This window comes from Alosa alosa, chromosome 1, assembly GCF_017589495.1.
Source record: "Alosa alosa isolate M-15738 ecotype Scorff River chromosome 1, AALO_Geno_1.1, whole genome shotgun sequence".
Lineage (NCBI taxonomy): Eukaryota > Metazoa > Chordata > Actinopteri > Clupeiformes > Clupeidae > Alosa > Alosa alosa.
In genome coordinates, this window is record NC_063189.1 from 43,770,541 (window position 1) to 43,798,195 (window position 27,655).

A 27,655-nucleotide genomic window follows, 5' to 3' on the forward strand; every position below is an offset into this window, starting at 1 on the left:
AGAATAAATGTGGATATTCAATATGACAAATATATAACAGATATGTACATAACATACAGCTATGTGCAGTGTGGAAACAGTGTCATTGCAGTGCAGAAACAACATTATAAGAGTAGTAAGAATAAGTCTATGTGCAGGATGAATAGTATAAAGATCAGTAGAATAATTATGTATAAATGTAATTACAGTAGGCCTATGTACATTTGTAAATAAATAGAAAACTATGGGTGAGAGGGATAAATTAATTTCATTTCATTGTAAAAGTAAATTGCATTCAATTAAATTGATATTAAAAATCTTTCCAGTAGGCTTTAATGTCACGCAAAAAGTACAACCAAAGCTGAGCTTGATCAACTAGAACGTCTAAAGAACCAGAACTTGAGTGTAGTTTTTTGCTGGGTCCCAGGCCATGTTGGTCTGAGGGGAAATGAGAAAGCGGACAGTGCTGCTAAGCAAGCCCTCAATGAAGAAGTCACAGAATGTCAAATCCCTGCCCCAGACCTTAAACCTATACTGAACCCTTACATCTCAGATAAGTGGCAATCTGGGATTAATGTACCAACAACAAGCAAGGAATGTGAATTTTGGCACATTTTCATGATCCACTGGGTCGTTATGGACCACACAAAATACGGTGTTGCTAAAATTACTCCTATTGTGGCTATTAGAGACATGCGTTCATGAGTATCCAGCTACATTCAATGAGTTAAGTAAAATACATTCACACACACAAAAAAAACATCACTAATGTTGTGGACATTCCTTTATTCTGAGATACATCAATAGGCTCTCAAAACAATCCCAAAAAGACATAAGGTCTTTATAGAGCAAATCCATATAGATTATTTGTCAAATAAACCAGTAAAACAGAATTAGGGGATGGAATATATAACATTCACACTCATAGCTCATATTTTTAAAGTAAATCAGTGAAAAAGTATCCTGACAAACAAGCAGCATTTTAATGCCTTAGTCATATTTCATAATTTCAAATTTTTCTCTACGTTACCTGATAGCCCAGTTTGAGAGGTGCAAGACGCGTGACATTATTTATTTTTGCAGCCAATCACTGCTGTTGTTTTATTTTATTGATTTGATTTTAGTCATAGAAGCTAAATTCGAAGGCAGGCCACAGGTAAAATCCAATTAACCGCATTCACCCCATAAAGGCAATAGTTGAATAGAGCTTTTGAGGTATTGCCACTGCTCCAACACTGAAAGGCACTGTTAGAATGCCTGGATCAAGCCAGGTTCAGCATAGCGTATGCCACTGTCTGCTCATGTTGGTGACCGAACCAGGGCAAGCACACTTTCGCAGTTCCCGCCGGAAATGCAGTCTAGTTCAGGTTGATATCTCTGCAGCACTATACCTCGTCATGTTTTTAATGACATCATCGCCCTTATTTCTTCTCATTCTTTTGATGACAGCAACATAGCCAATCACATTATGAGAGATGCTAAATTTAACATCAACTGCGATGTTTGATTTTAAATTAATGTATATTTAGCCGGGACTGTAAGCTGGCACACGTGGGTGCTCGATATTGTCCGTGGGTGCGCTCGAGCACCCACGGTATCGGCGCCTATGAGCCAGAGCATAGGGGAGAACCGGGACGAATGAAACACTTTTTAATTAAACGTAATTTACAAAGACATCGTACAACACTGAAAGTTAATATTTTGTCACTAGCAACATACATCTGTCCTTTGTCAAATACAGTTGCTTGTATAGCTCTGAACAAAACTGTTCAAGAGTTATTTTAGGAGAAGTCGAACGTGTGTTTTGTTTCATTCGTCCCTCCTGGCTGGGACAAATGAAACAGCATGGGGGACGAATTAAACATCCTACAGCTTAAATTATGTAAACTTCCCACAACTTTAATATTTGACAACATATCATGAATGGTACTTCAAGTATGTGTTATTTTAGATAGAGTGCTGCTGGGCTACATGTCTTGGTTCATGTCTGTTAACATCTCATTGCCATTATGGTGAAGCGCGTAGCCTATCTTGCGGTTGCATCCATTACAAACAAACATGCAATGTGAACGTCTGGGATTGGGGAGAGCACTAAATGCTCTACTGAATAAGCATGAAGTCAAACCTTTAAATGAAAAACACTTTTTAATAATCAAAAAAAATAAACCGCTAATGAAGTAAACTTGTGACCATCAAAAATCGTTTATCGCCTGTAACAGGACGTAACAGGAAGGCATTTGGCTGAGCAATGGAGGTTAATATGCTCTATATTTTGTCCAAATGATGTCTGTCTATCATCGTTGCACTCAGAGAAAACCGGAATGTTTCTTCTACAGCTGCAAACGGGATTCAGTCGCAGTTAACCAAATATTTCTTTATTAGGGCAGGGCAGGCATATTTCTGCTATTAAATTATTTCTAAACCAGTCTGCTAAAGTCTGAAGTCTGTGTAGGGTTTTCTAGGCTCCATTTCTTTTTACGAGACACCCTGCTCACAAGAGCCTTCTGCCGGTTGTTTGGGTTGTTGCAGCGTCACTGGAAAAATACAAATTAAAGTCGTGTGAGGGAAGCTGGCCAATTTGAAGTAATGCCCACTGTATGTCGTCATTTTTCTAGTTTAAACCGAATGATTAATGCTGGCATTGTCATTGCCATCAGCAAAAACCTAAACCTATTGCAAGCATATAAAACAGTTAACTTAAGCCGACCAATATGAGTCATTATTTTTGTTAAAGTATATAGCTTGGACGAATTTCTGGGTAATTTTTTTCAACTCTGTGGCTTAACGGCAGCGCACTGCACGCTCGGCCGGAGTTCGCATCCTATCTCTTCTTTTCACCTCTGAGTAAGAGTAGGCCTACGAGACACAGCAATAGGTTTTGACCATACATATTTATGTACACCGGGCATCGCTTTCAAATGACCACTTCAGTCGCGCATTACGAGGCGTGAAGCTGCGTGAAGCTTTAGTACCACTTTCAGCCACTGTGCGTCGCTCTGCCACTGTACATCGCTCTGCCTGCCGCCCCTACTGAAAAAGCAGGAGACTTGCCGAGAGTAATCCCAGCCCTCTTAATTCAATAACAAAATAAATCATGCATAATTAAACATTACCTCGATTTAGGCTACTTGGATATGTCTTAAGGCTTGACTACACGGTGGTAACGAAAATCGAAATTTGCTGTCTACATTATTGTCAGTGTTGGGGGTAACGCAGCTACGCAAATCAAAACAGTGGCGTGATAATTGAGCCAGTAGAGAAATGACTGTTCAGAATTCATCTGTAGCCTTGGGTAGGCTTCTGCAGAAAACAATGTTGCCGATTTAATACTATCTGGCGACGTTTTTTAACAGGCTACTTAATAGAGGCTTAGACCACGTTTTGGTTTAGTAGAATTAATTTGCCCTACTTCTTGACTGCAATGTAGTCAATTGACTGCTTGACATGTCATTTTTATTTTTCTGTACAATAAACAAATACATCTGCTTTATGCTGCAGAATTACATTCATATTTGGCTGACTTCTGCAGACGCGCAAAAAAACACCAGGCCATCCTTAAAAATATTTTCGTTTGCCGTAACCCGACTGACCCTGTCAATTTAGAACCGACCCAAATATTTATTTTTTTGCCGGTTGAAAATTTGCATTAAGACCGACCGATTTTTTTTTACTCTAAACAACCAATACAAATAAAATACCGTTTATAGGCCTAAGGATTGTGAATATAAATTGCCTACATACAAACGTAGGCTCTCTTAAATAAAACCCTGTGGCGTCATCTCTACACCATTGGTTTACGCATGTCACACTATGGCCTATACGCTTCGTTTCATTCACACAAACATCTCGACTCAACGCTTATTACTTGGCACGAAGCTCTGGAAGAACTGTGCCCAGAGTACACAACTGTTTCACCAGCACATTTAAATGACTTGACTAAAACCGTGCATAACTGGAGGTACACCTGTCGGGTGGATGACAAATAAGCCTGAAAAAAGGAATTTAAAAAAACTTCAAATATCATCCCTAAAAAGTGTTTATATGTGTTGCTGTATCTCTAAACTTGACTAATATAAAAAAAAAATTCAAAAAAAAAAGTGAAATATATATTTATATGTCAATTTGTCATGTTAGTGCCTAAAATTGTCATATGGTGTGACGTGAAAATAATTTGAAATAAAATGAAAATTAGATACTTTTTTCTACTTTAAATTATGTCACTGTACATTTTAATCACGTTTGCTTTGATATGCAACATTTCCTTGTGAATATTTAGAAGAAAAACCTAAAATTTAACAAGTTATTTTGTCAAGGTGGAGAATGCTCCTAAGTGTAACCAGATATTTTAGCTTAATTCTAATATTTCTTGTAAGAACTCACTCAAAATTCTTGAGGTTCTTGCAGATACCATTTCCTTTGTGTGCTATTGATGTTTTAATGATTTTTCAATTATAAAGTCTTTTTTGTGACATTATTTAATGTCACACCAAATGACATGGTGTCACGCCATATGATGAACTGCACCACTCCACCATGTGTCAGAACAAAACAGGGTTTTTAATGACAATAAAATCATTAACAATGAATTTTGAAGTCACTGTATGAATGGTGTATGCGTGTAACAGCAAAATAGATGAAAGTTTAGTATTTATTTTTTAAACTTACATGGCATGGTAACATAAAAGAAAAAAGTATGAGAAATATGAATTGTACAGATACATTTTTTTACCCAATTATCACAGATTTAACAAAAAACATATAATATCTGAATTTAAAACATGTTTTTACAAGAACTTTTATGTAAAAATGCAATTTGGTCATAGGGTGTGACAGAAATGTCATATAGTGTGACTTGAAAAAAGCTGTCACACCATATGATGCAGCGTCACACTATATGACATTTTGACAGTTAAGCTAATTTTCTAGACAGTTAAATACAGCTAACTATTATTTTATTTAGCATGCAACTGACCACATGGCAGCAGTGCTTTTTAAGAATTCATGAAGAATATTTGTGGAAAATAGCTACTTTTTAGGCAAATGATGTCACACCATAAGACACTAAAATTTGGCCACAGTAGTAATTATCATGAACTATCTGTCAAAATAAGCCCCGCCCCCTGAAATGTCATAAATCATGTCATAACCACGCCTCCTTTTTATGCAAATTAGCCATGTGGTTGTCACCACGTGTTGTTTGTTATTGTTATTGTTTTGTGAGTCATGTGACAGTCATGTGACTGGTGTCAAACCCCTGGGCAGCCATATTGGATGTAAAGTCATGTGACAGTCATGTGTCTGTTGTCAAACAATGCCACGCCCCCCTTGGCATCCATATTGGATGTAGTGTCATGTGACAGACATGTGACTGATGTCAAACCCCTGGGCGGCCATATTGGCCCCAAACCCATATGTGTGTTTTGTGGATAATGGGGGATCAGATAAACTTTGTATGAAATGTATAGGAGTGTTAATAGCTGGAAATAAACTTATAGTATGCTACTAGCATAGCCAATAACCCGTTTAGCATGTTGTTAGTGGTTTTGGTTGAAAAATGTGTTAGCTAGACGCTACGCATTGTGATGTAACCTTTATAACTGAAATCATGGAGGTCTTAGGTGACGAAAATGATAGTCTATGATCCCCCTACTTTGTAGGGGTGGTGTTTTGTCCGGGCATGTCTCTGAGTGTATTGTTTGAGACCCCTGTCATGTGGGGGGTCTGCCTACTACTTACGTACACTAGTGCTGATAACATTGTAAAAGAACTGTATGGTTTGTCAGAGTTTCTGGTTGGTTTTATGTTCGAATCTAAAAATGTATTTCTTTCGCATATTTATTCTTCTATTTTTATTTTGTAGCGCCATCCCATGATCTAGTTGGTCACTGTGTTATCAGCCTCGAAACATCTGGTCTTTTGTGCTGATCTAAAACGATTTGGGGAGCGACGCTCGGGGGATCTGAATTAGATGCTGCGACAAGCAGTAAATCTACATCTGGTACAGAACCAGGCCCGAGTGGGTAATCGGGAGAATCGGGAGAATTCCGGTGGGCGCTTCACTTTTGGGCGGTCGAGGGAAAAATATTGGCATTTGTCACGTTAATCTATCTTCTCTTAAAGTTGGCTACACACGTTCACATTCTATGCCTAACACCGCAGCCTCTGCATGCGCTGTTCTCCCCTCCCAAGAAGAGTTAATTGGTTGGGTCCATATAGCCCGTCTTTCCTAAAAAGTTTTCTCAGATACCAGCCGGGCCGGACCTACCGTAGTGATAAGCGTCAGGGAGGATGGATGGTAGAAAGAGGCCATGAGGGACTGGAAAGGCCAGGTAAAAAAGACGAAAAGTATTGGAGGGAAATGCTGCCAAAAGTGCCATGCTTCCAATTTTTTTGAAGAGGACAGACATAAGTGGCAACTGGTAAAGAGAGATAGCCATGATTATAACATCGTAATTGGGCTAATAACCTACTGAACGTTGTAGCGTTGTCAACCTATTCGCAAGTAATATAATGAATTAAAATATTAGCATTTTGGTATCATCCAATATGGCTATTCATAGACTTTGCAAATATTATGCAAATATTGATAACAAAACTCAAGCTTGATCTGTGTATGCAGTAGGCTATAGGCCTAAAAACAAAAGTAGCCTGAGCAGCAGATCAGCCAGTCCCCCCGCAATGATGAGCCCGAAATGAACTATGACTATAGGGACAAGTAGAAAGGATAATTAACCATATGAATTAGAGTTATTTTATGGAAGAAAGAACTGTATATGACAGCAGTAGGCTACATGATCAACCTATATGGCTTGTTTGCTCAGAAGTGGGTGTAGTAAAGGAGCAAATCACCAAACAACAACATGATAGCTGACCCATGCAGAAAAAACATGTAAACAATACAGTAGTTCAATATGCCTCTTAGTGGAATTGTGGGATACATTTCAAATGCTTTATTTCTTCCTTCCTGTTTTTGTTAACTTATCAACCTATCCTTGTGGAATAGTGGAATATTAGCCTATAATAAAAACTACAGGATAGTAAGAGCTGAAATTATGCCTTTTTTTTATCCAATTTCCACCACCACTAAAAAAAGGGGGCCGGTCTTGGGCCTGAAACTTCTGGGCTGAAAAGTGCCCCCACTCCGGCCCTGTACAGAACCCTTACCATCTTACGACCATGTCTATTGGAAGGATACTAAGAAGAGACGCGTTATAGCGATTCTGAAGATCTAGCCATAACTGCGAGGCCTGCTAAAGCGTTTTACTGGGTAACGCTGCAGCGTGTACGGGGTAAGTTGATATTTCCCAATAGTTCATTCTTTCCCCTTTTGATAAAACAGCTGTTGTTACGGGTATGTGTATAACTGTGACACCCACTTTGGGGTAGAGTGTTGGTCTAAATCATTACAGGCGACCATTTGGAGATCTCTGTAATTTAATGTCTAGTTGTTTTATTCTCCATACATGTATGCCTTCTAAGTGTAGCATGGTAGCATAATGTGTTTCGCGGTCATTTAATTTGCAGAAAGAAAACGACGCAAGCACAATGACTTGATAGGTCTTGGAGACGATCTATCAACAGGGGTATACACATTCAAAGGACTATCAAACTAATGTTAATACTCAATCAAAGGACATTAACCGTGTGGATTTATGGAGTGATACTATATAAAAAAAACTGGATGTCAAACAATTTCCTCCAGTTGAATTCTGACAAAACAGAAGTCCTCATCATTGGAACCCAGCACATAGTGAAACAAATGATACCATCCTTAGGTCCCTTTCAATTTTTAGACTGTGTAAAACCTGTTGCAAAGAATCTTGGTGTTTGATTTATTTATTTATTATTTATTTAATTTAAGCTTTGAACGTCACATCACAAAGCTCATACAGTCTTGTTTCTATCACCTCAGAAATATTTCCAAGATTAGTTCCATCTTAACTTTTAAAGACACTGAGACCATTATACATGCTTTTATTTCTTCACGCCTGGATTACTGCAATAGTCTTTTTTCTTGTCTGAACCAAAAATCTATAAAGAGACTTAAAACTGTTCAGAATTCAGCTCCCCGGCTTCTTACTAAGACAAAGTACTAAGACATTACTCCTGTTTTAGCCTCACTGCACTGGCTCCCAGTAAGCTTTAGAATTGATTTTAAGATTCTTCTGATTACTTTTAAAGCTCTACATGGCCTGTCTCCCAACTACATATCTGATCTCCTAGTACCTTATACACCTGAGCGTACTTTAAGATCATCCGGTAGTGGTTTCCTAACTATTCCTAAAGTCAATCTCAAAACTAAAGGGGAGAGAGCATTTAGTGTCAGGGCACCTAGGCTCTGGAATGACCTGCCTGATGAAATCAGGTCAGCCAAGTCAGTATGCTCTTTTAAATCCCTCCTTAAAACTCATCTTTACAAGCAAGCCTTCCTTAGTTTTATTCAGTAAGTTTTATTTCAGTGTCAAGTTTTATTTCAGTAAGTTTTATTTCAGTGTCAAGTTTTATTTCAGTAAGTTTTATTTCAATGCAAGTTTATTTTCCTTTTTCAAATTTATGTTAAGTTCTAATTGAAATAGTATATATTATTTGATTGTTATATTATTATGTCTCATTTGCATTTTCATTTATGTTGATATTGTACAGCACTTTGTAACTTTGTTTTGAAAAGTGCTATATAAATAAAGATTATTATTATTATTATTATTATACAGAACTCGATTTTGACGACCTTTCTGACACGACTTTACTGGAGGCTGAGGAGGCTGTCGACCCGTGTGAACTACATGAAAGGTCAGATTCGTTGAATGTTTCTGAACCGGGGGGGCGGGGTGGCTGGGCCCTCTGCAGATTTAGCAGTGTGTGATGTAAACTCAGTTCGCTATAATTACACAGATGTAGAATCAGCATTGGATAGTGTTGCGCTGAGACTAAATTATGCCAAATCTGAGGCTCGTAGAGCTACGGATGTAATAGGTCACACAGTGGCAGATCTGCTTATTGGGGCTGTGGAAACTCTGCAGAAGATTAGCCGGGATCATATAAAAAAATTTGAGGCTGTTATCGATGGCATACTGAAATGAAATGAAATGTTACTGATGATCTGAATGGTGTTTAACCTCGGTGAGATAGATTGTTTATAAGGTTCATGTTTATTTTTTCTTTGTTGTTGTTGTTTTTACGGCTATAATTGCGGAAGAGTAGTATACATGTGTAATATAGTTTAAATTTGTTGAGTAATCAGTGAGTAGCCATGCCCCGCCAAATAAAGCGTAATAGAAATGACAGTGGGTGCAATGATGTTGAACTGCCTGATAAACGTACCAGAGATGATCAGACAGATTGTGTTAATACTATACATACATTGGCCGGTCAGCTTGGAAGGAAAATCGCTAGAGTTTTACAGAATCCTAACCCTGACAACCCTATTATCAAGAGCATGAAACAGAATTTGGATGCATATAACAGGAGCCTCTTAGTCTCCAATAATCCACAGTCAACCGCTAGTCAGACTTCAACACATGACTCTATTGACAATGACAATTCCGACATGCATTCAGCTGATGTTGTACATACACCAACCCTTTCAGATAATGCACAAGATGAGACCTTACTGCAGACAATCACTAGACAGAGTTCAGTAGATGATGACTACATTGACAATCCTGACATGCATGTAGCTTATGTTGTGGATGTAGCAAACTCCACAGACATCTCTCACATTCCAGATCCTGTAGACATCTCGCACGTTCCAGCTCCTACAGCTATTTCACATATACCAGTTCGTACAATCGTTTTACAAGATGACCCCCAGTATGTGTGGATCACGATACCTGGTAGTTCGGATTGCAAGCGGGGAGTGGTGTTGATGTTGTTCATGACAGGGTTCCTACAGCTATTTCAGGTATGATGAGCCCCAGTAAGTGTAGAGGTGATGCCTAACAGATCTGATGAGCACCCCCATGGTGGCGGTAATGTTGATCATGACAGCTACCATGATTATGATTTAGATAGTGCTACCGTAGAACGTTTAGTGAGAGATGGAGGTGTTGTTGGTGATTACACGGTTGTACCACGTCGTCACCATAACTCTTTAATGCTAAACAGAACAATGAATTTCAGGGGCTTGCGTGATACTGACACGCCACATCATTAGAACACGGTAATGCGGTACATTGAATGATATTGTGATTTTGTCAAGGATATTAGGTGGTGCGAATGCTGTGATAGACATTGTGTTAAGGGGTGATGGTCTTACTGCCGATGTACATGCTAAATTGAGCCATGAAGATGGCTATGCTCTGGATCGGTTGATTGAGGCTATTGAAAAGGTGTTACAGAGTAACACGATGCTCTTTTGACCGATCAGAGTCAGGATCTCACAGTGTCTATAGCCAGCGATAGAAGCGGTGGTGGATACAAAAAGCTAAAGGAATTGACTCATGATGAGGTTATCAAGAAGAAGAAAAAAATGTATCTGTTCACACCAGTTAATGACTCAAACAATGCATGTTTAGCCATTTGTCTGGCTGATTATTTGTACCCTGACGCTACAGCCGATAGAAAACTCGAAATAAATCATTCTTGGATCATAGAAGAGGTAAATGTCTTGCAATGTTATTAATTTTTATGATTTTGGTAGCACTACACAAACTAAGCCCACAAGCTAGCAAACATGACACGAGCTAAAAGGACATCATCTCCAGGTGTAAATGTTTGCCAATGGGTTGCATAGCCTACTCAAATGTCGGTAAACCAGATAGGCCTTAATTAACTTACTTTCATAGCCTAGGTAGGTTAGCAACACCAGGTTGAGAGATGCAAGTAAAGCAGATCATTAACGTTAGCCTTCTATTTATGGTCATCAAAACTGCAGAGGAGTGAACGAGTTATAGGGCAGTCTCTGGTGTCTTTAAGGCGGCAGGCAGTCAATTAGAGTTAATGTGTATACCCCCTGTTGATAGATGCGTCTCCAAGACCTATCAAGTCATTGTGCGCGTCGTTTTCTGCAAATTAAATGACCGCAAACACATTATGCTACCATGCTACACTTAGAAGGCATACATGTATGGAGAATAAAACAACTAGACATTAAATTACAGAGATCTCCAAATGGTCGCCTGTAATGATTTAGACCAACACTCTACCCCAAAGTGGGTGTCACAGTTATACACATACCCGTAACAACAGCTGTTTTATCAAAAGGGGAAAGAATGAACTATTGGGAAATATCAACTTACCCCGTATCACACGCGTTACCCCAGTAAAACGCTTAGCAGGCCTCGCAGTTATGGCTAGATCTTCAGAATCGCTATAACGTCTCTTCTTAGTATCCTTCCAATAGACATGGTCGTAAGATGGTAAGGGTTCTGTACAGGGCCGGAGTGGGGGCACTTTTCAGCCCAGAAGTTTCAGGCCCAAGACCGGCCCCCTTTTTTTAGTGGTGGTGGAAATTGGATAAAAAAAGGCATAATTTCAGCTCTTACTATCCTGTAGTTTTTATTATAGGCTAATATTCCACTATTCCACAAGGATAGGTTGATAAGTTAACAAAAAACAGGAAGGAAGAAATAAAGCATTTGAAATGTATCCCACAATTCCACTAAGAGGCATATTGAACTACTGTATTGTTTACATGTTTTTTTCTGCATGGGTCAGCTATCATGTTGTTGTTTGGTGATTTGCTCCTTTACTACACCCACTTCTGAGCAAACAAGCCATATAGGTTGATCATGTAGCCTACTGCTGTCATATACAGTTCTTTCTTCCATAAAATAACTCTAATTCATATGGTTAATTATCCTTTCTACTTGTCCCTATAGTCATAGTTCATTTGGGCTCATCATTATGGGGACTGGCTGATCTGCTGCTCAGGCTACTTTTGTTTTTAGGCCTATAGCCTACTGCATACACAGATCAAGCTTGAGTTTTGTTATCAATATTTGCATAATATTTGCAAAGTCTATGAATAGCCATATTGGATGATACCAAAATGCTAATATTTTAATTCATTATATTACTTGCGAATAGGTTGACAACGCTACAACGTTCAGTAGGTTATTAGCCCAATTACGATGTTATAATCATGGCTATCTCTCTTTACCAGTTGCCACTTATGTCTGTCCTCTTCAAAAAAATTGGAAGCATGGCACTTTTGGCAGCATTTCCCTCCAATACTTTTCGTCTTTTTTACCTGGCCTTTCCAGTCCCTCATGGCCTCTTTCTACCATCCATCCTCCCTGACGCTTATCACTACGGTAGGTCCGGCCCGGTTGGTATCTGAGAAAAACTTTTTAGGAAAGACGGGCTATATGGACCCAACCAATTAACTCTTCTTGGGAGGGAGAACAAGCATGCAGAGGCTGCGGTGTTAGGCATAGAATGTGAACGTGTGTAGCCAACTTTAAGAGAAGATAGATTAACGTGACAAATGCCAATATTTTTCCCTCGACCGGCCCAAAAGTGAAGCGGCCCACCGGGAATTCTCCCGATTCTCCCGATTACCCACTCCGGGCCTGGTTCTGTACCAGATGTAGATTTACTGCTTGTCGCAGCATCTAATTCAGATCCCCGAAAAGCTCCCAAATCGTTTTCGTCAGCGCACAAAGAGACCAGATGTTTGAGGCTGATAACACAGTGACCAACTAGATCATGGGATGGCGCTACAAAATAAAAATAGAAGAATAAATATGCGAGTGAAATACATTTTAGATTCGAACATAAAACCAACCAGAAACTCTGACAAACCATACAGTTCTTTTACAATGTTATCAGCACTAGTGTACGTAAGTAGTAGGCAGACCCCCCACATGACAGGGGTCTCAAACAATACACTCAGAGACATGCCCGGACAAAACACCACCCCTACAAAGTAGGGGGATCATAGACTATCATTTTCGTCACCTAAGACCTCCATGATTTCAGTTATAAAGGTTACATCACAATGCGTAGCGTCTAGCTAACACATTTTTCAACCAAAACCACTAACAACATGCTAAACGGGTTATTGGCTATGCTAGTAGCATACTATAAGTTTATTTCCAGCTATTAACACTCCTATACATTTCATACAAAGTTTATCTGATCCCCCATTATCCACAAAACACACATATGGGTTTGGGGCCAATATGGCCGCCCAGGGGTTTGACATCAGTCACATGTCTGTCACATGACACTACATCCAATATGGATGCCAAGGGGGGCGTGGCATTGTTTGACAACAGACACATGACTGTCACATGACTTTACATCCAATATGGCTGCCCAGGGGTTTGACACCAGTCACATGACTGTCACATGACTCACAAAACAATAACAATAACAAACAACACGTGGTGACAACCACATGGCTAATTTGCATAAAAAGGAGGCGTGGTTATGACGTGATTTATGACATTTCAGGGGGCGGGGCTTATTTTGACAGATAGTTCATGATAATTACTACTGGCCACGATTGATGATGTCCAATTCAAAGCTTTTTATATAAAAATCCAAAAAGCAGAACTCACCTCTTGACCATGCCAATTACTCCTGACATTCTATTGTTACTTCCTGATTAAGCAGGGTCCTCTTCCCAATAATAATGTCCAAATGAATGCCCGGTCAAAATATACAATATAGTGTCACGCCATATGACAACCATTTTATGGACAAAATATATTTGATTATAACTTAGTTGGACAGCATGCATAAACATCAAAACTTTCTGTGGTTGTAAAAAACATCCAATTATTTTATATGCATGGTAAAACTTTAAAGTAATTATACTTTTTATGGATATACACTCTTTTTAGGAAGTTCGCACACATGGTGGACAGTCACACCATATGACATTTTTTATGTTTGGATGATTATTTTAAGTCAAAAGTGAAATACAAATCCAATAAATTTAATATGACAGAACTTGAACCTACCAGACCTACAACATTTCCATATCAATTCTTAACAATTGCCATTTTTTATAAGTGTGTGACATATGGACAGTCTGAATTCTGCTATTTGTCATCTACCCATGTCCTCATTTTGCGAATGCGAGGACGATATGAGTCTGTTGCATAGATGTCCGAGTCATGCATAATGTTTGAAAACCACTGGCTCGTAATCACAATAATTTAACACACGGCAGTTGGATACTTCATCATGTTCCCATGCCTACATTTTGGTGAGTAGCATAGAGATCGTTAAAACAATAAAGTATGGCTCTCCGTTTGGGACATCGAAAACTTTTTTAATAGGGTAGACTACCGTCGGAGATGCTGACTTGCAAAGGCCTCGGGATAACACGTTTTCTCCACTATCATCAGTCAATGCCTCCTTGATCAAAGTGGGGAATGAAAGAAAAAGTTTGAGAACCACTGGCTTAACAAGTTACCTGCAGTCCAGAACACACAGAATATTGCAACGGAAAGTTGCCTATATAATCAACTACTATTTGTTCCAACAGCATTCAAACAAAGCCTTTATAAAAGTGAAAAAAAATATTCCATAAGAAGTAAAATAAAATACTGTTACTGTAGTAACTGTATCCCAAGCTTCAGCTCCTCACGTCTCTGACAGGCAGACGTGACACCGCTAAATTCTCAGCTTGTTTATACCCCACACTGAACGCGTAAGACCGCTAGGCCCATCACTGTGGGGTGCGGTAGCCTAGCCTACTCTCTGGGATTTAAGTCAAGCAATATAACCATACAAATATTTCAAAATGAGTCATTTCGGCTTTGTCTGAACTGGCCATTGTAGGCTACGTAAAAAATAAACAAGTAGGCATAGTCCCTATCCAATGATATCGGCAAATGTTTGTCGATATCATTGGATTTTCACTTCACTTCACCATGCACCTTCGACAATGAATAGCTCATTACACTTAGGCCTATGTTACTGTTGAACGTAGGCCTAACTGGTATCATTACAAACATTATTCGGTGTCCTAAACACTGGCATTTTATGGCATTGTGTCATGTAAGGTCGTTGCAAAATCTAGAGAAATGTGTGAGGTGGTCAGCGGGGGACAATTGAGACACACATTGGATTTTGTTATTACTTGCATTCCACACTATCCACAGCTGTGGTCTCGGGGGCAGGAGGATTACTGTTAGCGCAGGCTTTATATAAAATTCTTTAACAGAAGGCCTGCCCTACAGTAAGTAGGTTAAATAACAGACCCGCCACAATGTGCGGTATGATCTCTTGAACCGCATAGGATTTCAAAACAGGCGAAATGTTTGTGAATAGGTCTGTGAGTTAGGAGTCCTCTTGACTTCTTTAAGCTGTCACAGCTGGTGGGAAGGTGTGATTTGTTGGGGGCAGGGCCGGATTAAATGATTCGGCTTTGTCAGAACTGAGCTGTGGACGACACGGCACGCCCAATTGAAAATAAATTAACGCAACGCAACACAGACCCCGCTTCTCTCGCGTCAGTCACTGACATGAACGAAACACAGAACCCGCTTCTCTCACGGCAGTCACTGACAGTAGCCTAGAATAAATGCATAGGGAAAAAAACTTCCCCATGACAGACATCATAAAACACTGAAAGTATATTTTGTCACTATAACATATATCTGTCCTTTGTCAAATGTGTTATGCTCCAAGTAGCCTAGTGCGTAATTCTGCTTCATAAAGTTGAACAAATACATTTGCTTATTTCACAGAAAAATATAAATAGCCAGTTAGGGTCTACAGTGCAGAGTTGGTAAGTTATGGTAGGCCAACTTGGAGTGAACATACAAACAGGGGAAATTCTTTCTCTAGTAGCTGAGTAGCCTCAAGTGCGTAGACATAAGGCCGATCATGCAAGCACCAATGAATCGTGCTCTCACGACAATCACGCCGTTAAACTTAAATAGGTTAACATCACTCTAAGTTCGCCTTCAAGCAAGGAAAACGATGATTTGAAGACATCTGTTTCGTTGGAAGGGCAAGGGGTAGCAACAGGGCAACACAGAGACAGGCCCGATGGCAGGGCTGTTATGAGAGTATTAAAATATGGGATACAATTTCACTCATAGGACATTTATTTTAAAAGATAATGCAACACAGATAGTTCAACAACGACCACGCTTGGCAATAACGTAAGTACACATAAGCTTAAAACTAAAGGGATCAGTGTGATTAATTGCTTAGAGAATACAGGCTTAGCATCCAAGTTTTACTATTTTTATTACTATTTTATTTACTACTAATACCTACTTGATATGAAGCATATTCAATTTGCTCACGTTTGTCTTTGCTCACACTCATGTTTCCGCAAAATGTGTCTTCTTAAATTCCAAAATGAATCTTTACTCACTGGGTCACCACATGGTTGTTCTTGCTCTACATTGTTAGTATCTAGTTGTTTTGTAGGAATAGTACGCTTGTTGGCCCTATGACTTTCAGTTTCCTTTCTACAATATTTATGTAAGGGATGATGTATAGAACACTGGTCATTATTGGGAAAAGAAGTCCCTTCAGGGCGAAGCAAGACCATTCCGCTGGCGCGTCGGGGTCCGGTTCGCCTTGTCGGGACTTATTTTCCCATTAATGACATAGGCCTATTATCCCTTATACGTAAAGATCTAGCTATGTGGTGAGTGTCAAGTGATTGTCTAATTTCATTCCAAATTCACCATGATCATGGAAGATATTCTGATGAAGAATCTGCTGTCACTAGCATTACCACAGCCAAGTTGAAATTGAACGAGGCCCTACTGAAAAAATGAAGTTCAATATTGCATTATTGCATTTAAAGAAACAGTTAAAATGTGCTTAAAGGTAATGAGTAGGCCTACTTTATTATGTAGTAGACAGTGTACGGTAGTGGAGTCAAACGTACAGTATTTGCCTTTTAAATGTAATTGAGTAAAAATCACAAGTTTCCAAAAATATTAATACTCAAGTAAAGTAGGCTACTAATCAGCATATAATAAGTACAGTAATCAAGTAAATGTAGCCTACTTAGTTACTGTCCACCACTGTTTACTACAAATAAGCCATAGCTTGTAATGACATGGTGGTCAACATCTTGACATCAAATTGATATCAAGGTGCCATAATAGGCTATTACACAATATTGTAAGAACAAATATATATAAACATCACTCCATCTGTTCATCAATTCATAATAGCCTAAACATAGATTCAGGAAGCGTCCAGGTGCATGGCTCAATTATTGGCTTCAGATAGCCATGACCTAGGGCCAGTGGCGTCGTTAGACCTGGGCATTCGGGGCTATAGCCCCGGATCCTCTGGGGATAGCCCCGGATCTATGGGCCGTCAACAACAACAAAAACTCTAATCGTGAATGAAATAAATAGCCCCGTAGAAGAGACTTTTGTGTTTTGTGTCCATTGTGTGCATTAACAGCAGCGCAAGACAATCTGACGTGATCTGGGCAGGTTTAGAATCATTTGTTGCAAAATGTTGCAATTTCAATTCTCCTCTACGCTATTACGCATTGCTGTTTCGTGCTTCTACTAACTAGCCTTAGCGAAATACGTGTCTAAGGACAAATGGATATTAGAAGTTTATTTAGAGAAAAAAAAAGGGCAGAGCAGGGACAAGAAGTGGAAACTCTTCAGTGTGTCATCATCTCCCGCAACCCAGGAGGACATTTCGATCAGCTCAGTTTCAATATATCGTGATTTACTATTGAATCACATGCGCAGTAAATAAACCTGACCTCGTTTGAGGGGCTTCCAAGCAATGCATGTTGGGCTTGATTTTCACAGAATGGAACTTTTCTTTGGGCAAAAGTTCGTGATATACAACCCAAATGCATTGCTTTCAAGGCACCCATAGCCCATTAATTGAAGGGATGACGTCGAAATGTTTATCCCGAGACGAACGCTCACACCTGTCAAGTGCGCGACAGAGGTGCATGGCGATGTTTATTCTACAGGCTATTTTAATGTGATATTTGGGGTGTTGTATGTGGTGCACTTTGGCAGAAGAGACGTTCTCCTCAGGGGCGCCTGCAGGAATTAATGCTATGGTACGCACACCCATCCCCCCGCAAAAAAAATAATTCACTCGTGAACAATATTTGTCCGTTTTAGGTCCGTGCATTGGTCAGTCAGCAAAAAAGTAGCCTACATAGCATAACAACATCCACATGCAATAATACAACGACAACGTCTACAATGACCAATTCATTTGGACAACTTGATACAGCCCTATACAGGCTAAAGTTACCTTTAGTTTTGTTCTAGCGTAACGTGACGTCTGGCTTTAGTGCAGTCTAACGTTCTGACAAGCACACCAATTGCCTACCTTGTTCTTGTCCATCTGGAATAACCATAGACAGTAAAAGGGAATAACTCCTAGCGTTGCTGCCTCCATCCTTTCTGTTTTCGTTGTTTAAAACTTGTGATATCCATGATGAGTATTGAGTTCGTGAATTAGCTCAACATTGTGTGCTGATAACCATATAGATAGCCGAGTAAAAGAAAACAAGTAGCCGATTGCGTGGCTGCATGCGTATTCTCTCTCCTGCTCAAACATAATGTTTACACTAACTTTACGTAATAGAAAATGGTAAACTGGGATACTGTACATAGTTGGGACGGTATGGTAGGCCAATTTGGTGTGAATACACACACACACAAGGGACATTTTCTCTCGCTGTTGAGTAGCCTGATGGTACGCACAGTGTGTACGGACGTACACCTGCAGGCGCGCCTGGTTCTCCTTACACGGTCTTTAAACGTCTAAATATTCAGAATGCCTTGACGTGAGTCATTACGATTGGCCTTCCTTTTCATTCTCAAAGTAGGTTAAAATTGCATGTTCATCAGCACGATTTTCAAAATCTCTCGGGGGAGAAACCCCCGAACAAAAAAGAACTCTAACTTCTGGGCTCTAGCCCCGAATGTTTTAAATAGCTAGCGACGCCCCTGCCTAGGGCTATGTGTAGGCTACTAAATATGCATTTTAAGAATAAAATAGAATAAAAATAATTTCAACTTACCGTGAAAAAAAGTCCAAATGTTAAAATTATAATCCAGTACCATATTATCTGACGATAAGCGGGAACTAAAAGAACGAAGGTATCAGTTCATCATCATGCAAAATAGAAATTAGGAATAGGAGGCTGATAGCCTACAACTTTTAGACTAGACTATCGCAGGATGAACAAACCACACTCACCCCTGCAAATCCGTGATTTGCAGATTCTTGAGTCCATTTGATCACTTTCATTGATTTAAACTGTGGTACAAACTCTTTGTTTTCTTCGCAGTTTCTGGTTTAATGACTTATGTCTGTGGGACTTCTAAAACTGTGACAGACATGAAAAAGCCAGGAGGAACGTGAAGGAGGAAGTGAGGCCATCGGAACGTGAAGGAGGAGGATATCCAAAAACCTCCCCAACCGGTGGATCCACCAAGGTCATGTCAACCCAGCTAACAAAAACGTAGTTTTTGAGTAAGTTTTGATTCCCATGGAAAGTTTGCTGAATGTTCCGGGAACGTTCGTTTTATTTAACCCTTACAAGGCCGACCGTTCTAATTTCGTTAAAATTTTAACGATGACCAATCATCTATTATCTCAGCTGTCCAATGACTGATTTTATTTCTGAAATCTTCCCCGTAATGCTGACAACATAAGCTTCAATTTGATATGATTGGTTAAGGGGTTTATGGCGCGAAATGTTTTGGATCCTTGAAGATGAGTCGTGAAAAAAACTTTTCACTTCAGTCGTACATTTTAACATGGACTGCCAGATGCCACCTGCACTTCGTTGGAGTTTACCTCGACTGGAAACCACACAGCTGGATAAACTGAGGTAATATATATTTTACATCGTTTCTAGTTATGGTTAATCTTAATTTGTAGTCATAAAATCATCTTATTTGACAGTAATATGCTTTCTCATCAGCGTCAACATTATGGCATAACGGGGGCTAAGTGCATCGTCATGTAACTTTAGCTAGCTGCATTACTCTGAACTGCTTGCAGTATTCTCGTTTGCTTTTGATATCAGTTATTTTCATTTGACAGTTTCATTTAAAACCTGTTAGTATATAACCTGTAAGTAAGTTTGTTTTCTAGTACCAATTTGCTTGTTAGGTAAGCATTATATTGGCAAGTCAGTATAGCATACCAAAGCTGAATAAATCAATGGGCAGCGTTTCTAAGTTGCGTTCTCTTACATGAAATAAGTTGAGCGATATTTTTACTCCTCTCAATATGTAGTTGTAAAAAAACAAGATGTGAAATCACGGATTCTGTCAGAAATGTAGTGCTAATTAGCATTATTGCCTCTCCTCGGGTTGTTACCTCGCTAGGCAGTTTGTAGTGAACTGTTTTACCTGGCTAACTTCTAAATGACAAACATCAGACGTGCTTGTCTCAACATTTTCTAAGATGGCATGACTTGATATTCTACTCTTCTCAATATGTAGTTTTATAGAAAACATGATGTGAAATCACATATTATGTCAGAAATGTCATTATTGCATTTAAGCAGTTAGTTACTAGGTGAAATGTAATCTGTCTTTATCTTAATGCCAGCCAGGCAATCAGATTTAGGGTAGCTAAACCCATGTGTAATAAAATTACTTTTCATACTTCTATATATTTTTTGAGTTACTCAAAATGCTTCAATAGTTTAGGCTACCTCTTCTTGTGTATGTATGTGCACACACACACACACATCTGTAGTTTCGTGATTTTATTTTTTAAATTAATAAATGTATTACATTTGTATGATTTTACTGTTGTTTCAGATGGAGGATGACAAGACCTACACAGACCTCCTTGCAGGCCTGAAGAGGTAGCTGACTGCTGATGAGCTTTGCGCCACAATGTTGAAGACCATGTGAGGATGGAGGAAGAAGGTATAGATTTAGGTGGCGTGCGTGGGGTGGTGTAGACTGCCACTAAAACACTGTGAAATAGACTTGTTATGTTGATTTTTATGTTGTTGTCCCAGGCATATGTGGTTTTACCAACCGAACGGGTGGGAGGTTGTGCTTAGTAGGCCGTCAGATGCAAAACACACAGTGCAGGGGCATGGGACGAAGAGACCCCAGAAGAGTTTCACAGTTTTCTGGGATTGATCATTGACATGGGACTTCACTTCCCTCCCTAATATCCATTGCTACTGGGGAACCAAGTCTTTGAAGGGATCAGGGAGCGTTGACCAAATGAGAAATACATATTGTGTACACTTTTTCTCCATTGACATTGCTGTTTCAGTAGTTTCTTATTATTTCAAGTTTGGCAATGCAGAATCTGGTGTTGAACCTAGGTTTGGTAGCTACAGCCAGAAAGACTTTGGTGAAAATCTATCACAACAGCTGGCAGGCATTTCCGTCAAAATTTCAGCCTCGCCTTCAGCTGCTCCAACTACTACTCTGTCGTCTTTTCATCAAGTACATATTCCTGTACAGCAGGAGCCAAAGAAAAATGGTTGACTTTGTTATAAAAACAATACATAATAACACTAAAGTAGCTTGTATGGCCTGGAGTTTAGCGGTAGGTGACTGCTTTTTTGGTAAACAAAATTGCTGTCAGATTTGGCATTCTACAGAAGGGGATGCGTTTCGTTATGAGTCATAGGTCTTCTGTGTTTAACCTTCAGGTTCCCCACCCCACCTTTCCCTATCCTCCTCTGTGTGTGTGTGTGTGTGAGTTTGTGTGTATGTGTTTATTCTCAACAGGCTTGTTCTATGTTATCCACTTTCAAATGTTTAGACACATTGATTTTTGAGTGATGTTGAAGTTGATTGTATTCCTAGCTTTTCATAAGTAATACATTTTATAGATGTATATCATTTTCATATTACACTAATTTATATAAGGAAGTTGTTGAATCAAATGTATTCTATGTCTCTATTCAGAATTGATCTTCAATAAATATACAGTATACTTACTTCCTGTATTACTGGTAAGGTACATGTTTTTCTTTTATATATCATTATTGTTGACTGTAGCATTTGCTTATATACAAATAAATGGTTTATTCTGATGGACCAAATAAATCTAAACCATTGTGTCTTGACTTCATTATTAGTTTTTATGCATACTTTTATGTTTTTGGTGAGAAAGAGAATGTGAATTCTGTCAACATTCTAAATCCCGTTTACTGCATTTTTTTACACTTATCACTTAATTTATCATAACTTTTGAAAGGTTAATGATATTCCAATTCAGTCTTTTTTGTTAAATAGCCCACAACTTGCTGAACATGTCATACACTCTATATTTTTCTCTATCTCGTATAGAAATATGATGAAAATTCATTTTATGCTTAATGAAATTCAATTTTAACGAATTTCGGTATACATTTGGAGAGGATTTTCGAAGACTGTTCATTACTAGATCAACATTACCATATGTATTTTACATCATTTGATAGAACTGACCCTTCTGATTACAATGGTATGTATATCCCATTGATGGTATGTATTATACTCAAGAAATACGTTTTTTTGTGTAAGGAGGTCATCCAGCACCAAAAATGGAATGTTCGGCACGGGCACGAAAGGGATAACCAAGAATTTCCCTGAACGTTCCCCTAACGTTATCTAAAGGTTGCAACCTTTAGAGAACCTTCCCCTAACGTTCCCTAACCGTTGCAACCTTCATAGACCTTCCCCTAACGTTGCCTAACCATTGCAACCTTTAGGGAACATTCCCATAACGTTCCCTAAACGTTGCAACCTTTAGGGATCCTTCCCCTAACATTGCAATTTGCATACCAATTTTATTATTACTTTAAACTGCATGAGCAGGAATGCATTATTATATTTTTGCAGGAATTAATGAACAGGCAAAATTGATGAGATTTTAACTTTAATATACAATCATCAAAATACAAAAGGTCTAAAAACATATATAAACATCAGACTCCATGTTACCCAAGTATACTAACACAAGGAATTTGACTTTGTTAGGTGCTCTATACATTCAACAAATAGACAGACATACTGTACAATAGAGACAACAATATACATTGTGGCAGATACCAACACAATATACAAAACAACTATAGAAATAAGACATAATACCAATATAAGTACACATGGAGTGTGATGTAGAGTGCAAAGTAATAGTGCAAATGTAGTGTGCAAGACACATATTGGAATGATAAAGTATGTAATGTGCAGGTGAATGGTCAAAGTGGGGATGACCCCACTTATCTGCAGTTCCGGAGAGTGATGGCAGTGGGAAAAGAGTTGTTTTTGTGTGCAGGGATCTGTAGCGCCTGCCAGAGGGGAGGAAGTTAAAGAGTGTGTGTGCAGGATATGTGGAGTCTTTGGTGATGGTCTCTGCCCGCTTAGGTCCCAGAGTACAAGTCCTGGAGGGAGGGCATTTTGTTCCTCCTCTCCTGCAGCTCAGTGACTGTCGAGCAGGACGACGGCAATATGTCATCGACTGGAGCAAAGGGAGATGACTGGGAGCTCCTTAAGAGCATGAGCAGCTCATCCATCTTCTCCTCAAATGCATCCATTCGCTGTGCCATGCGGTAATGGTTGTCCTTATTGCTATGGAAAAATGGATGGTGTTAGTTTTAGTTGTTAAATGCATTATATACTTGCATATGTGAACAAATTAAGTGAGTCTTCTTAAATCTTATTTCCGTCTCCATGGCCAAGCCACCTCCCTCTGTGTGATGAGTCACTTGTGCTGTTTACAACAAAAAAAAAAAAAAGTTAGTTACTCAAGTTACTCAAGTTCCTTGTCATGAAATTGTATTCAGGAAGAGACAAATACATCAGAACAGCCACATGATATGCACCAGGTTAATAAACATGAATGTCAGAAGTTCCATGGTAGGAAATATGACTCAACTGGTTTCTTAAATACATGTATAAATGTTAACTTACAGACAGGGCTTCCAGGCACACGCACCATCCTGGAATGCTTTCTTGCTTGCGGAACGGAGTCATCTGAAATAAAAGACCATACAATCTGCACTGATTGCAAAAAGAATATTTGAATTGTGTAAATAATGTAGTCTGTATTTAAGAGGTCTTACCATCACATGACCCTGCACTGCCTTTTGCGGACGCTCGCATCTTCTTCCGCCTCAATGCAAGAAGTGTCCATCAGCCGCTGACATTTTTCCATAGCTTTGGTGTATGAATCTATGTTAAGAAAACAAAGTTTTTGTGAGCCAGTAGTAGAACAAAGCAGTATTTCCATTCAGAGAAAACTATTATTGATAGTATTGCAGCAATCAGTCACCTGTACACAACCAGATTTTCTTGACTGGATATTTGGCCCAGCTTTTGACTTGGTTTTTGTATTGTAGCCCAGAGAATTTCTAATGGGGAGACACAGCATCCATAGAAATGCATGGGCTTAGTTTGTAAAGCCAGTATGGCAGCTGTGTATAGCCTACTACACACATTCCGCCCCTTTCTGTATGCTTCCCAACAGACCTCTGAAGTTCGACTACAAAAAGGAACCAAAACTGCCATCTTTGCCTATAAGGAGATCAGGGTGTTAATTTAACCTAACTACCTATGACAAGTTACATTGCAAGTTAGGTCTGGGGTAGCAAAAATCTAAGTTGCTGTCTTAACGTAGGCCTACCGAAAGATCACAGTTAGCCTACCACTCGAAGGCAGAGGACAAAGGTGTTGAGCAAAATGTCTGCATTTCAGACTTCTTCGTCCCCAGGAGAGTGCAATAATTCTCTCCCCATGTTATTTTCCCATAGCAAAAATTGCAAGATAGGCTACCGGATCTCAGCTTTCTCTGAAGGCAAAATTCAGAGGTCTATTCACTTGAATCGTCTATCCGATAAACTGTGTTACAAGATGGCCGCCGACAGTGTATACATTATCTCTATAGCAATCTCTATGGCTCTAGTGTAGCCTACATATGCAGGACTGCATAGCTGCCAACTCTCACGTATTGGCCGTGAGACACACGCATTTGATTAGTTTCACACACTCACACGCCACCCCCCCGATTTCTCACGCTGAAGTGTCAACCCGGTCGGTCAGATGCCTGAAAAATGAGTTTAGCCTATCTATAGATTTACCTGTTGAGCCACGGTTATGCTTTCAGAGACGGTGAGAGGGTTCAAGAACACCCTCTGTCTGTGGAATTTTCTAAATTTTCTCTCATTTGCGATGCTACTTCAGAAGCCATCCCAGGCGCATTCCCCCCGCATTCAGGTATGGGGTAATAGGAGTATTATTGAGTATTTTTCACGCTGAAGTGTTAACCTGGTAGGTCAAATACCTGGTAGATGAGGTTAAACTAAACTAAACCTATACAAATGAGATCACACATCATGTGAACGAGCGGAGTCTAAGCTTTCCAATGATATTAGCGCCAAGTTGCTGTGATAAATGGTTCGCGAGAAAATAATTATTGAACTGACGTGCAATTTAGGCTAATCATATTTGCATTTTGCACAGTGCACACCCATTACTCTCGGTTTAATATCTCACTAACCCTTCACATAACACGTGGCAAACCCAATATCACAATAAACAGCAAACCGTACCGAATACGAGGATATAAAGCATGCCTCTGTATAATAAGTGGTTCCTGAGTAGCCTAATCCGTTTTTGAAATGGCAACACATTTCTACATAGCCTCATTGGGGCGAAATTATAATGTATTCTAATGTAAACTATTTGTCAGTAGGCCTACATACATTTTTGTAAATTGCTCAGCCATAGATTATCCCACTATCATGGTTCTTATATTGTCAGGTTCCAGCCAATCCCACTTACACAGATAAATGAATATATTTATATTGGCATGCTTCCTAGTGACATTAATGCAAAAATATGAAGAAAATCAAATAACGCAAATACACAAATATATAAAGCCTGACATAAGCCATATGCAAACATTCACATCATGCAGATATGGGTACATCCTGAAAAAGGAATAGCATGTAGGCTATAGGCTATTACAATGACCAATATATTATCTTAAATGAACTAGCTGAATCACACAGGCGACCACTTCTGCATAATTTCATGGAGTGCTGAAATGTACACACATTTTTGAACTGTGAAATGTAGCATATGTTTTTGTGGTTGTGAACTTATTGCAATATCACCATAACTATTCCACCTGTGTATGCATGGTTATAATTCTTCAGTGCAAAATAGCTTAGGCTACAGCACAAATATTTCCATGAAAATACGCAAGTCTGACCTCTGGATTTATTTTTAAAGTGCACCTGGTTGATGCATTTAAAAGTTAAAATATACAAAAATTTCTTAAATTCTTACAAAACACTTTAAAATTGTTAGTTTGGACTGTTCAGTAGGTTATACCCACTTAAAAAGCATCACCATCTCAGTATATCCACTTAAAATAGACTAGGATACATTTGGGGTTGATCACAGTATAGCCTACCCACTACAGCTAACTACTAGCCTACAACACAGTAGCCTAGATCCAGCTACATACAGTATATCCACTAGCCTACTAGACTACACCACTGCTGCCGAGTGACTTGCCTAAAAGGACTGACTGTACACTAAAACTAATTAAAAGAAACGGTAGCCTAGTGCTATTATTTGTAACATCAACGCGAGCAGGTTAACACGATGCCACAAAACATAACACGTTGAGAACAGCAGCGACGAACGAGCAATGTGCTCTGGTAAATTACAAACTTGGCAGAATCGGAATATAACAAAGCCCTACAAGTGAAAGTGCTAGAGCACAGCTTCTAATCATCCACTTTGAGACAGAGCAGGGGGGTTACAACCAAGAAAAAGGACTCAACAACCAAACAAAAGATCAAATACACTCAGGGCCTCAACAGGTGCCAAACAAAGGATTCAAACTCAAGTAAACGTGCCACAAACATAAACCCCGCTCCACCTCCCAACAGCCACATACATGCAATAGACGCTGGGTTACACAAAGACACTTAGGGAATGGTTTGACAAACAAACAAACAAACAAACAAAAACAAACAAACAATATAAGCCTGCTAACCAGCGTAGTGGTCCACGTAACTCACACAAGCTGATCCATCTATCAGCAATTACCTCCACTGCTGGCTAGCAGAAAGAAAAACACAAGCATACACAATCACATATAACCAAAAGAAAAGATAAAAGAACACAAGAGGAACAGCGATTGCCACAACAAAGCCTCTATGCCGCAATCCTCCCAGAAGCAATGGCCAAAGATCCCCCGTAGTCTCTGCAGACGCTGAAATTACTCACTTACAAACCACCGGACAAAGTACATCTGCTTACATCTCCCGGCAAGGAGAAAACCAGCAACCTCCATTGGCTGGTTGCACGTCTGAGGAGCAGCGGCACACAGGTGCTGACAATCAGTGGCACTCATCATCCCCTCCCTCCCCCCTTATATAGGGAAGAGCCATCTTAAGGAGGGCATACACCCTTCTAGTGGCCATCATTAGTGACCCAAGTGCCACATTTATTAGTGTCAACATTTACAGTATTTAGGCTATGTTAACCTCAAGCCACTCTAATTAACAATTAACAATTAACAATTTCATTAATTAACCGGCCCATTCTAATTTCGGTAACAGTTACCCTAGTACCGATGACGTTCAGTCCGCCATACCCCAACCAATTTTATCAATGAAAACTTCCTCAAAAACGTCACATCATAGGCTATCTTTCGATATGATTGGTTAAGGGATTTGTGGCGCGAATATCTTTTACTACGTGAAGGAAAAATCAAGAGTTGACGTCTCCCTCCACTAGAGGAAAAACAGCAGGAAGCACTATGC

The 27,655-nt window shown here is 39.3% G+C and overlaps 1 protein-coding gene and 1 long non-coding RNA gene across 4 annotated transcripts in view; both read right to left on the minus strand.

The window, feature by feature from the left end:
* Window positions 1-19,410, minus strand: part of LOC125303828 (NXPE family member 3-like) — a 108,407-nt gene extending 88,997 nt beyond the window's left edge. For both annotated transcript variants that reach the window (XR_007195120.1, XM_048257764.1), the window contains exons 1-2: window positions 19,102-19,410; window positions 18,923-18,987 (exon numbers count right to left, since the gene is read on the minus strand). Coding sequence is in view for 1 of the 2 variants with exons in the window: in XM_048257764.1 (XP_048113721.1) it covers window positions 18,923-18,987; window positions 19,102-19,138 (102 nt within the window). In the remaining variant the exon portion in view is untranslated. The remainder of the gene's footprint in view (window positions 1-18,922; window positions 18,988-19,101) is intronic.
* A 3,383-nt stretch (window positions 19,411-22,793) lies between these two features.
* On the minus strand, window positions 22,794-27,254 carry LOC125303398. 2 transcript variants are annotated; one of them, XR_007195054.1, is made up of 4 exons: window positions 27,117-27,254; window positions 23,939-24,047; window positions 23,787-23,849; window positions 22,794-23,586 (listed from the first exon to the last, which is right to left on the minus strand). It is a non-coding gene; the product is annotated as an uncharacterized LOC125303398 (long non-coding RNA). The 2 variants fall into 2 exon arrangements; XR_007195053.1 differs by lacking the exon at window positions 27,117-27,254 and adding an exon at window positions 24,148-24,799.
* Window positions 27,255-27,655: the final 401 nt, after the last annotated feature.